The sequence below is a fragment of the Nanorana parkeri genome, unplaced genomic scaffold, assembly GCF_000935625.1.
Source record: "Nanorana parkeri isolate BGI_ZX_2015 unplaced genomic scaffold, ASM93562v1 scaffold879, whole genome shotgun sequence".
NCBI lineage: Eukaryota > Metazoa > Chordata > Amphibia > Anura > Dicroglossidae > Nanorana > Nanorana parkeri.
Window position 1 is genome coordinate 655,126 of NW_017307147.1, and position 12,538 is coordinate 667,663.

The 12,538-nt window shown below is 43.6% G+C and overlaps 1 protein-coding gene across 1 annotated transcript in view; it reads left to right on the forward strand.

Moving 5' to 3' along the window:
• GAB2 (GRB2 associated binding protein 2) overlaps positions 1-11,265 on the forward strand; it is a 47,780-nt gene extending 36,515 nt beyond the window's left edge. Inside the window, exons 4-9 of the mRNA XM_018565714.1 lie at positions 2,545-2,639; positions 3,805-4,093; positions 5,932-6,022; positions 7,082-7,184; positions 9,522-9,647; positions 10,728-11,265. Coding sequence (XP_018421216.1) covers positions 2,545-2,639; positions 3,805-4,093; positions 5,932-6,022; positions 7,082-7,184; positions 9,522-9,647; positions 10,728-10,871 — 848 coding nt within the window. The 3' untranslated portion in view covers positions 10,872-11,265. The remainder of the gene's footprint in view (positions 1-2,544; positions 2,640-3,804; positions 4,094-5,931; positions 6,023-7,081; positions 7,185-9,521; positions 9,648-10,727) is intronic.
• Positions 11,266-12,538: the final 1,273 nt, after the last annotated feature.

Genomic DNA, 12,538 nt, shown 5'->3' on the forward strand with positions numbered 1-12,538 from the left:
GAGCCATCTATTGTCTGCCACATACAATGCTGTTTTACCACCTATCTCTGGGCAGGTTAATAACACCTCCTAGCTCCAATTATGCAAATGCAATCAACACCTGGCTGTGACTAACAGATTATGTGGATTGGAGCAACATTCACCATATTTATTACCAGATAATTTTTTGTACAAGTCATTCTGAATTGAGAAAGCTGGTTGGATGGCCTTTGAAACGTCTTCAAGAAAAATACAGCAAGTCCAGTTGCCTTGACTTATTTTTTTACAGATAAAAACTGACTGCCACAAATATTCTAGTGAAATCTATTTACAGAGAGATTTGGTCCATTTATAAACCCCCTATGGTCTTTCCCACAAAAATGTTGGTATGTTTTCTGGGGACCTGAGATACTGTACATTGGTGGTGCTCCTTCTGTCCGGTGGTGGCATAATTGTTTTTCTCATTTTTTTGCTCTACTTTGCCAGTTTTTGCTTTTTTTTTGGTCTGTTTTTCACCTTTGTTTTACATTCCATTGTTGCAGCACAAGTTTTCTTTATGCAGGAAAAAAGACTGGTGGAATTTAGCAGCTGGATAAGGCAAAGTGCATCAAAACAGAATGATAAGAGGAGGGGGACGAAGGAAAGATATGTACTGCTGGGGGGGTTAGGTGACCACTTTACATCGGGCCAGGTTAAGAGCATCATGGGCCTGGTGCTGTCGGATGGGAAGCAGCAGAGGCGGCTCACTAATTCGGCGGCCGCTCGCTCCTCACTGGGGCCTCACAGGGCCTAATATGTCTGATTAGAAAGCCGCTGGCACCTCTGCCTGATTGTGTTCAGCCCAGCCAACCTGGATTGCCATCGGGCATACCGAGGCGATCATCCAGCCGTGATTTTACATTGTCCTGCATGAGCAAAGGAGCAGTTAGTTTAAGTTTCTACTTTCTTTTAAAATAATAGGTTCTGATATGTTGATACCTAAAAGGATGGGCACTGCATTGCTTCTACTTGTTGACCTTGTGACAGTGTAGGGTAAAATAAAGCTTGCTTAATATATAGTATATCCTGTGATACCAGTCTTCATATAAAACAATCAACAACAATTGAAGGTGCAAGCTCACTCGAGACATTGGGCTTAGATGAGGTCCTAGTTGTCCATACAAATTCTGAATTGCTAAGACTTTCAGTGATTATTTCTATACTATGTTTGTTCACCTCCGGTGGTAAGAGAGCATTGGAGCACAATCTCCATTGTCCTTTTGTGGAGTCCTTGAGACACGTATCACCTATTGGATTATCATGATGTCCATGTGACCATTCACCTCTTGGCCTCTGGTGGTGTACATGTGACACAGATTACTTATTGGCCTCTGGCGTGTGTCCATATAACTCTTATCACTTACAGGTCTTTGGTGGTGTCCACTTGAAGTTAGTGAACATTTCCATGTGACACATCATTTATTTTTCTCTGGTGGTGTCCATGTTACAGTTATCACATATTGATCTGTGGTGGAGTTTATATCACTCTTATTACTTAATGACTTCTGGTGGTGTCCATGAGTGGCCCAGTAAGTGCGCACCATCCCCTCAGACAATCATAACAAAAAGCAAACTAAATGGGGTTTAACATGTGCGTCACACACCTCTTAAACCCTTTTTAGTTTGTTTTTTTGGATTTTGTTCTGGTGGTGTCCATATCACACATATCACTTATTGACCTATGATTGGGTCCATGTCAAAATTATCACTTACTGACCTCTGGTGTTGTCCATATCACACCTGCCATTAATTGATCTATGATCGAGTCAAAGTGAAACCACTCACTTATTGACCTCTGGTGTTGTCCTTGTCACTCTTATCACTTAATAACCTCTGGTGTCATCCATGTCACACCTATCACGTATTAAGCTATTGTAGAGCCCATGTGAAACCACTCACTTATTGACCTCTGGTGGTGTCCATGTCACACCTATCATGTATTGACCTAGGATGGAGTCCATGTCAAACTTATTACCTAATGACCTCTTGTGTTGTCCATGTCATACCTGTCATTAAATGACTTATGATAGAGTCAATGTATTGACCTCTAGTGGTGTCCATGTCACACTTATCACGTATTGCCCCTGGTGTAGTCCATGTCACTCCTATCATTTATTAACCTATGGTAGAGTCAATGTGAAACCACTCACTTATTGATCTCTGGTGGTGTCCATGTTACACTTATCACTTAACCTCTGGTGCTGTCCATGACACATCTATCACTTATTGAGCTATGATAGAGCCCATGTGAATCCACGCACTTATTGACCTCTGGTAGTGTCCAGGTCACACCTATCACTTATTGACCTTCGTTAAATTCGCACGTTTCACTTATCACAAATTGACCTCTGGTGGTTTCCATGTTACAGTTGCCAGTTGTTGGTGACCTCTGGTGGCACCATTGTTCCAGTTATCACTCACTGCCCTCTTATGATGTCCATGTGAAATGTATCACTTGTTACCCTTGTGATGTGACAAGAAGTCTTGCCTTTATTACTAAATCAACCTATCTGCATGTTTCTCCAGCGTCCTCTTGTGAAGCCTATGACTATCCTCATCTGGGAGACTTAAGTGTGGACCAGTCCGTGGAGTCCATCAACGATGGTTTCAACTCCTACCTGGTGAGTCCTCAAGAGATTTCTAATCTACCTGTCTAACAGCACATTGGGGCCACATTCATTTAAAGGGCCAGAAAAACCTAAATTACAATTTAGCTTCCATATAACATACATTTTGAAAGCATCACATGACGTTTGCTGACTCAGATCCCGTGTACTGTTTTAGCCTCTGTGGCTCATAAGCAGGGGTTTGGTGGTTCAGATCAGCATGTGAAGCACCCAGGAGGTAATTTCATTGAACTACAAAGTACACATTGAAATACCTCAGGCAAGTTTTCTTGGGAAATGCATGTAAATAAGCCTCTCCAAGAGGAAATGACTTCTATGAAAATGCTATTTATATACTACAGGCCTGCAAGTACATAGCACATTAAATAACTCACAGCCTTGTAGAACAACAGTCTGTGGAAGCCTATGTCTACAAATTCATAGTGCTGGTTAGTACACAATACACACTATGTGTACTGGACTGAGCGTCAGTCATTCATCTCACATGTCCAAAAGAACCGTCCTTCCCTCTGCTGCTGAAAAAACTAGAGCTCCCAGGAGCTGTATTAAGACGAGCTCTGTTATATCTAGATCATTGGTAGTACCAGATGTGGTCTGAAGGGGTTGACTGTACAGTAAATCTAGGGTGACCCGAATGTACATATTTACATAGGTATCTTTTAGGAAACCTTTTATAATCTAATGTCAATGGGTAGCATTAAAAGGAACATGCAAGGGCAGCTGTTGGCCTTCACTTCTGATGCTTCCATCCAATGCTGTAGGATGCCATTGTCCAACTTTTGGAAGCATGCTTGTTCCAGGGCAGAGCACACCTCTACAGCATAATGCACTATGATAAACATGTGCAGTAGACCAGATACCTGGCCAGTGCTTTCCCCAGCTCCAAATACTGTAGGAGTATATGATGAGGAAATGCCAAGGAGGCAGCTTCACCTTACTACTAGTTGACTGAAGATAAGGAGACTTTCGTGAATGCATTTTCATCAAGAGTTGTGTTTTTAAAAAATGGTTTCATTCAAAATATTTTCATATTGAGGATACATATTATACATTGTAGCATTGTATTAGTGTAATTGTGTTGATGAGGAGAGTCTTGTACTGTAGTTATTGGTTCCATAGATCCGTATTTGTCTATCATGGTGTCTGTTTTTACCCACAGCAAACAAAGTCCTCCATGACCCGCTCGGAAAGTGCGGATTCAGAAGACAACTATGTCCCCATGAACCCCGGCTCCTCCTCTCACTTCAACTCCGAGAAGCTGAACGACAATGCCCAGAGCGTTTATATCCCCATGAGCCCCGGGCCGCACCACTTCGACTTCCTGGGATTCTCCTCCGCCACACTTCCTGCCCGCAAAGGAAGTACCGCCTCTCTGTGTCAGAGACCGACTCGAGTCAGTGAAATCCAGCCACCTCCAGTAAACCGGAATCTCAAGCCTGATAGGAAAGGTGAGGCTCATTAGGTGGATACAATTCACAAACAGGGCTATTCAGTAGATAGGGATTAGTGAATCTGGGGGTGTCTACTCCACCCTCTTTCCAAGATGGCCGACTTCCAGAGCATCAGCCAATCCGAAAAAGAGAAGGTGAATGATGATGTTCACCCCTTCCTCCACATTACGAGCAACTCTTGCCGGTGTTCTGTCGAGGTTGCCAACTCGTCAAGATCTCCAACTCGTGACGTCGCATCCATAGTTACATAGTTATATAGTATTTGAGGTTGAATAAAGACATTAGTCCATCAAGTCCAACCTATTAGGATCTCATTCTAGGAGTACCTGTACCCCTGTATATTACCTGTACCCCTGTATATTACGGTCCCTTAAGAAATCGTCCAAAAGTTTCTTGAACAATTCCACATTATTTGCTGAAATCACCGCCTGTGGCAGTGAGTTCCAGACCCTAACTGATCTTACTGTGAAGAACCCCCTTCGCCCCTTGTGCTGGAATTTTTTTTCCACCAATTTTAGGTGATGGCATCTAGTTTTTGTAACGGAGTTAATTTTAAACAGTTTATCGCTAATATTGCTACCACCATTGAACATTTTGTACATGGAAATCATATCCCCCCTTAATCTAGAAAGTAGATTTCAACGAGATGGCGCTAGTGCACGTGCGCCAGCCATCACAGTTTTTGCAATCCTCGTTGACTTCTGCACTTGCCATAGGTCTGCCTGTGCGGCTTTGAAATTGTCATCGCGTTCTCCAACTCCCGTTGGTGTTTGTGGCATCGGGTGCCCGCTCAGACGCACTGCCGCAGATTGCACAGCTTGATGCTTCTCTTGGGTGGCTGCGCAGGCGCACTGATGGGATTTGGAGGTCTCGACAAGTTGGACAGTTCGATAGAACACCGGGACATGTTTTATATCACAGAGCAGATGTAAACTGAAATTCACATACTGTAAGAGCATCTGCAGTGTCAAGAAGAGTTACAATGAAGTAATATTATTATTGCTCCATTGTAACTACTCTATTTCATTCATAACAGGTCAGAGGGATGACCTTTGATCTGTATATGGTGTCAGTTAAAGCCTACATGCAAGTTTAAAAAATTGTAAATAAACTTTGTTCCCATTAAACCCGTTATTAACCCTAATCAGCCTGAATTACCTCCTTAGCTGATATTTTTTTTTCTATTTTTTGCCATTATGATTTAACCTTTTTTTTTGTTTTCAATATAAATACAATTTTCAATATCAACAGGACAAATTATAAAATAAAATTGGTCAAACCAAAAAAAAATATTTGTTTTCAACTGATGTAACAAATTATATATAATTTATTTATAATTTGCAAAAAAACCTTGTTTGTACACATAAATTAAATATATATTACTTTGTAAGGCCAAAGCTATTGCCCAATCAACAGGCCCATGGTGGAAATGTAAGAATTGCTCTGGTCCATAAGGGATATACAGGTGTCGGAGCTGAAATGGTTCTAGAATAGTGTAAGTACAGGAGCTCATGTCATTGTAATGGGAAGACAGAATATATGGGAAGTAAAGTGGATCTGAAAGAATAAAACAACCTGTATATCCCAATTCCCTTACAACACCCCCCCTTCCCCCTCCATCCCTCCCAATGAGACCCTACATTCAGGCTAAATCTTCAGAGCACTTGGCCTACCCAACAGCCGTGTGCAAAATATATCATGCAATGCCCATCTCTTTGCAGTCCATCTCCCAGCTCCGTGTAGCAGAAAGTGAACCTGAAGGTTTAAATCAGAAAGCAAATTCTCAGATCTGGTCATTTAGTGATCTCTTCAAACATGTTTTTTCTCATCTGCAGCAAAACCCACACCCCTGGACCTTCGAGCTACGGCGATCATTGATGAACTCCCATTCAAGTCTCCAGTCACCAAATCCTGGTCAAGACAAGCGTAAGTACCGAAATATCTGTAGCCAGGGCATATACAGTGTGTTCATTCTTATGTTACTCCAGTTACCACAAGCACTCCACCGGCTGACCAGCTCTAAAAGCAGACTCGTCATGGCTTGCAGGATTTGCAACCTAACTGCTCAGGTGAGAAAGTGTAAAGTTACCAGCGCTCCAAAATATATCCTAATCACATACTTATTGTGAAGATAGCACTACATAAGTCAAAGATTACCAATGTTTTGGGGTCACGCAGGGTGCCTTCCTCAAGGCAACATAGTGAGCTATGGTGGTCACTTTGTTGCCTTGAGCAAGGGACCCTGTGTGGTTCAAAATAGTTGATATTCTTTGACTGAGTTCCCAGGTCTTTACACCTTCTGTGCCTATTATGAGGGGTTCCCACCTTTCCTGTGCTGAGTTCCTGTGTCTGTACACCTGCTGTGCCCATTATGAGGGGCTCCCACCATCCCTGTGCTGAGTTCCTGTGTCTGTACACCTGCTGTGCCCATTATGAGGAGCTCCCACCATCCCTGTGCTGGGTTGTAGGTCTGTACACCTGCTGTGCCCATTATGAGGGTTTCCAACCTCCCTTTGCTGAGTTCCTGTGTCTATACAACTGCTTTGCCAATTATGAGGGGCTCCTACTATCCCTGCACTGAGTTCCCTGGTCTGCACACCTGTTGTGCCCATTATGAGGAGCTTCCACCATCCCTGTGCTGAGTTTGCGGGTCTGTACACCTGCTGTGCCCATTATGAAGGGGTCCCACCATCCCTGCTGGATTTTTACTTAGTTTATATTATGGATAATGTAACAAAAGGAGCTGGAACATACAAAGGAATTGAGTCAGGAATGTTGGCATGGAGATCAGACTTTTCTGCACTCAAGCCAAAACAAAATGAAACAAAGAAAGAGTTTTGCGTGGAGTTTCCCTTTAGTGGAAGGGCCACCTCATTCACTGAGCTAAGTGAAAATTCCCCTGCAAAGTGACCGCGCTCTGCTTTTTTTTTAAAGTAAATAAGGGTCATTGTCTTTGGAAGTAATCTGTTTACTGTTCCTTTACAGCCACTCCCTAAAATCCAGCTCTTCTCAATACTGCCGCCCGGTGTCCACGCAGAGTATAACCAGCACCAGCTCTGGGGACAGCGAAGAGAATTATGTTGCTATGGTAAGTTTATCACTTGTACACTATGCATTCCTGTATGTGTTGCCATTACGCACAATGCTGTCATTCCAATAAGCTGGATGAGTTCATTATCCATGTTTTTTATTTTATCTAACAATATTTTTTAATATAGGCCTTTAAATTAGGTAGGCAGATATAGAACACATTTAATATTCCTTCCATATTTAGCCGGCCTTTACACCACACAGGTGTGTTGTGTTTTAGTAGCTTGAAGAGAAAAACATCTAGAAGTGTTTAACAACAGGGCTACATTTGGAGGCACTGCTGAGATTCAACATTGGACCAATGAGAAAAGAGTAATAGGACTGTAAATAGTTTTTTTGTGTGTTTTGTGTGAAGAAATGTGATTGGGGAAGCATTTCATTATTGTGAACATTTGTGTTGGATCTGTTCAATATTGCTGAGTGGATTGTGGAAGTTGTACATGGTGTTTTGCAATGAAGAGTTGAAGACTATGCTAGCAAACCTTTGCCTCGTGACCCATTTGGCGGGAGATTTGGCATGAGACCACACCCTGACTTTGGTGCCAAAATCTCTTGGAGGAGGAACATTTGCCCTAAGCACATCCACAAAACCCTCACATTGTAGAAAGAGCACGAGGAGCTACCTTCTGCATCTGATTGAGACATCATGGCCTATGTCTGTAGATTCTTCACCTTCTTCATCTGCCAGAAGTGTGTCAGAAGATGTTTGTCCAAATTCTGCTTGATTGCCTGCTGGAGTAACTGTACAAATCTGCAATATCGTCATTGACAAGGGCTTCTATATGGAACTGCGGGAACACCTTGCCTTGTGTATGGTTGGAGGATCCGGGATGACTGGACTGACCTGCAGCAGCTGTGGGAGAATGTCTGTGTCCATCCAGGCACAGAGCAGATGTGTAAATTGAAAAGACTTTGTAAGCTTTGCAAGAGAATGAGCCACCGAGTGTGCTTCAGGTTGATTGAACTACTGGACACTCCCCAGAAGAGTTTGCCTGCCCGACCTTGCCTGCTAGCAATAAACCAGCATTACTTTTTAAGCCCACTGGGTATTGGTGTGCCTACCACAACCCTAAAAGTGATGTTCTGGGATGCCACAAGTCACCTGGCTCCAACACCATGAGGACCATCAAGCCCAGCAGATGGGGAGGCCTCAGCGATTGTTAGTGGGAGGCCGGAAAGAAGCTGAGACTGTACCTCATTAATTGGAGCAAGTTTTAGACATAGACTTTTGACCTGAGCAAGGGGAGGATGGTTTGGTACCCCAGTCTAACACCACCTGGGGTAACCCACATAGAGGAAGCAAAGCCTTGATACCAAAACCCCCGGTGCTTATCACTCTGACTTAAACTCTGCCTAGACGGTTACTAATGATCCAGTTCCAGTGGCTACTGTCACATCATTTCACATGGTAAATGATGATCAGAGAAACATTGTCACAGTTTCATAAGTACAATTAAGGCCCTTGATCTCCTATTTTAGTAGCCTGAAGAGATAACCAATGAGGAGTGTTAACATCAACTACAATTGTAAAGTCACACTGTAACTTCAGGACACCTCATGGGTTCGGGCTTACAATACAGTACTTCCGAATGCGGAATTGATGACTTTCGACGCAGGAGGAAGAGAACCCTGTGATGTCACATGACAAACCAGAAGACTAAAAAACTATGTATTGAGTGAATGTCTCAAAAATGTATGTGAGGAGATTGGTGGCCCTATTGAAATGAACATGAAGTTCTGCTTTATGTATATTGTAGTAGCTTGTGCTGTTGAGCTACTGAAACTCTGTAATTTTATTGTAAAGTAACTACTTTTTCCTGCAAATTATAATAAATAAACTCCAATCTTTTTGAAAAGAGGAATACTTTACGCATTTCACCTGCGCTCCTTGTATTGGGAGAGATAGGTGGTCTACAGTACTAAGAACCTCACATGTCTGCAGTTCTATTAGTTGGGCTTTTTGGGACTATTAGGTCCCTTTGACACGGCCCTTCTAATCAGATTTTCAGGAGGATTTAATCAGAAGCTCAATGTTAGTCTATGAGCAGGTGGATGTGAACAGACGTGTGTCCCATGTAGACTTGATAACCTCCCAGTCTGTCTAGGTCCCGCCTGCCCATAGCTCTGTTTTGGTCCCCTGCTGATCAGAATGGATACTGCCCATGTGAAAGGGGCCTTACAATTAGACCGCAGACCCTGTGCTGTCATGTAGTAGTGATTCAGGTGGCTGGGAGAATTCATAAACTTTGGCAAAGATGTTCAACATAAAAAAAAAAATGGAGACTACCATGATTTTATTCTAATAACCTCATTCCTATCTTTATTATCTTCCCAGCAAAATCCCGTCTCGGCATCCCCTGGAACCAGCGGCACCAACAGCCCCGCCCAGAAGAAGAGTACCGGCAGCGTAGACTATCTGGCTCTAGACTTTCAGCCAGTGTCGCCGAGTCCTCACAGAAAGGTATGTGCTTAATATTAATCATTATAAAACTGTCCCCTACTCCATCCAACCAACAAACCAATAGGTAATTTCAGAACAGCAACCTTCCTAAGATCAAATAAAAGCAGGAATCCACCTATCTAGTGTAGCGCACTCCCAAAGGGGCCGCAGAGAATAATAACCATCCACCATGGTCATATCTAGGGGTATCCAGATTCACATTACCCATTAGCACTTACCACCCTCTATGGTAACTGATAAAAGCAAAGTCCAGACTGTAGATATGATGCTGAGCAACATTATTGATGAGCTTCAGGGAGAGAGGTTGAGGGTCAGGATCATACAGCCTGGTGTAAGTGGTAGGTTAGAGTAACGGCAGCCATCACAGACTAGGACCTTTAAGCCAGACATGGCAGTCTGTTTGAAGAACACCTGGCACAGCAGTACGTACCGTAGAAGTCACCAGTCATCTTCATCCTTGTCATCAGTAGGATCCACTAGGCCTCCAGACTCAGGCCTCAAAGTAAGCACATGGGTAGTCCCTAGGCTTCAGGCCTAGGCATCTCAGACAGTCCATAGCAGCCTCCCCCCAGGCAGGGCCCGGGGGAGGAAGAGAGAGCTCACATGGTCCACCCCAAGTATTTATCTCCTCCCCCAGCATGCACCACTGCTCATTAACCTCCCAGTGATTGGCTAGGGAGACATACATACTCATAGCAATATCTCATTGGTTGTTCTGCTCCCAACAGCAGACAGATGCAAATGATGACAGACTGACAAAGCGTAGACTACAAATCAGCATCAGACTGAATACAATCTGATAATAATTACATTTAATGGCATTCCTGCCTACAGGGTGCAACATAGATATTTGCCTAAGAGCCAAACCACGGCTTGCATTAGTGCTGAGGGCTCTTGAGAGGAGAACTGAGGCTTTCAGGAAGCTATTTGCATCACCCTGCCTGCCCTTCCACAGGCCATGATCTGCCTGCATTGCATAGAGAGCCATAAACACCTAGCGATGATCGTCTTTACTACTGTTTTTTGGTGTTTTATGACACATACAACAAATAAACCTGACATGATCTGTATTGCTTCCAGCCATCAACGTCCTCCATAGCCTCAGATGAAAAGGTGGACTATGTCCAGGTGGACAAGGAGAAGACCCAAGCCTTGCAGAACACCATGCAGGAGTGGACAGATGTGCGCCAGTCCTCAGAGCCTGCCAAAAGCGGGAAGCAATGATAAAGCCCCATCCCTGGAAATGGAACTGGGTGTTAACAAGAGCCTCCAGCCTGGCGTCCTGATCAGCAACCACAGTGGGGACTTTCATTGCTGCTCCTTTGTTAGCTAGTCTGCCTTTAGCCCATAGAATGAAGTCCTAGCAGTGCAGTGCAGATGACCACACGCTCGGTCCGGTGAAGCAGCAGAGCTGCGCTCCAACACTTACCAAGAATAATGCTTCAGTCTGAATATTTATCACATCAATGGACCACAGATTTTATCTGGACACCTGAAGCTGTATTATAGATTACGTTGCACCTGATCATGCGTTTGATTTTAAAGGGCACCCATGACCATGAAGAAATAGAAGCAGCCATTTTGGAACGTGTCTAAAATTTCAGTTTACAAAGTAATTGTGACATCACTGAACACAATAATACTATAGGTGATGTCACTAATCTCTAGGCAATGCATAGTGATGTCACTGGTCTCTATGAATGGATAGGCTGCATTCTCAGTGATGTCACTGGTCTCTAGTGAATGGATAGGCTACATTCTCAGTGATGTCACCGGTCTCTAGTGAATGGATAGGCTGCATTCTCAGTGATGTCACCGGTCTCTATGAATCGATAGGCTGCATTCTCAGTGATGTCAGTAGCTTCTTCTTTCATACTTATAAAATGGCTGCCTATATACCGTTGTATAATATGGAGAGACGCGACCTCTTTCTGGATATGTACATGACCTCTGAGCTGCCATGTCAGCTTTTGACTCGCACTACTCCTGTAAACTGGTTAGTAATTGATGATTTCATGAAAACAAAAGTAGAAACCAATCGATTGCTTGTAACGACTTAGACGATGTGCCTTTAGTTGTACCACTTAATACCTAATTTACAAATAATATGTCGTAACCCTTAGCAACCCATCAGGCTGTAGCTATCAATTTCCAGGTAAAGGTAAAAAATGCCTGGAGTCAATTCTGCATCGTTGTCTATTTCACTGTTCTTCATACCAACTCACCGTAGTGTTGGGTGGATTCTTAGGAGTTCCCTGCCCTGGTAGGAAAACAGTATATCCAGCGGAAGGCAGATCTGGTCACTAACTAAAGTCTAACTAAACATTCACTTCATATCAGCCAAATACATTCCAGGTGTCAACGTTCAATGTCGGGAAGTTCCTTTTCTTTAGAAAGCATCCACAGCCCAGAGTAGAAAAGCCTGTCCCCTGCCAGCAAAGCTTGGGCTTGCGTTCTGTATGGAAGCAGTGGTCTCTCTGTAGATGTCTGACACTGTCAGGATCCAGATCTGAACCCGGGGCCTCTTCTGGAGCTGGCGGTGGTTCTACCTGCTGAGCCACCTTAGAACCTTGGATAACTCCTTGCCTGATCTCCTGTGTATCCTCAGTTATGCCTAATCTCTGCTGAACTCTGCACTCCTTGCTCCTCCCTTGAACTTCCTATTTAAGCCACACCTCTACACTTCCTGTTTGCCAGATTATTGTGCTCCTGCCATTATCTTGCTTCCTGCTCCCTCTGTGATACAATCTGCTCATACTGCTACCCGTGTACCGACCTTTGGCTGCTGATTCACCGACTACTCTCATCATCTCCTCCTACATACTGGATACCTTTTGGCTCCTGACCTCGGCTTGTTCGCTGACTACGCTTCTGCCTCCTCCTCCACCACT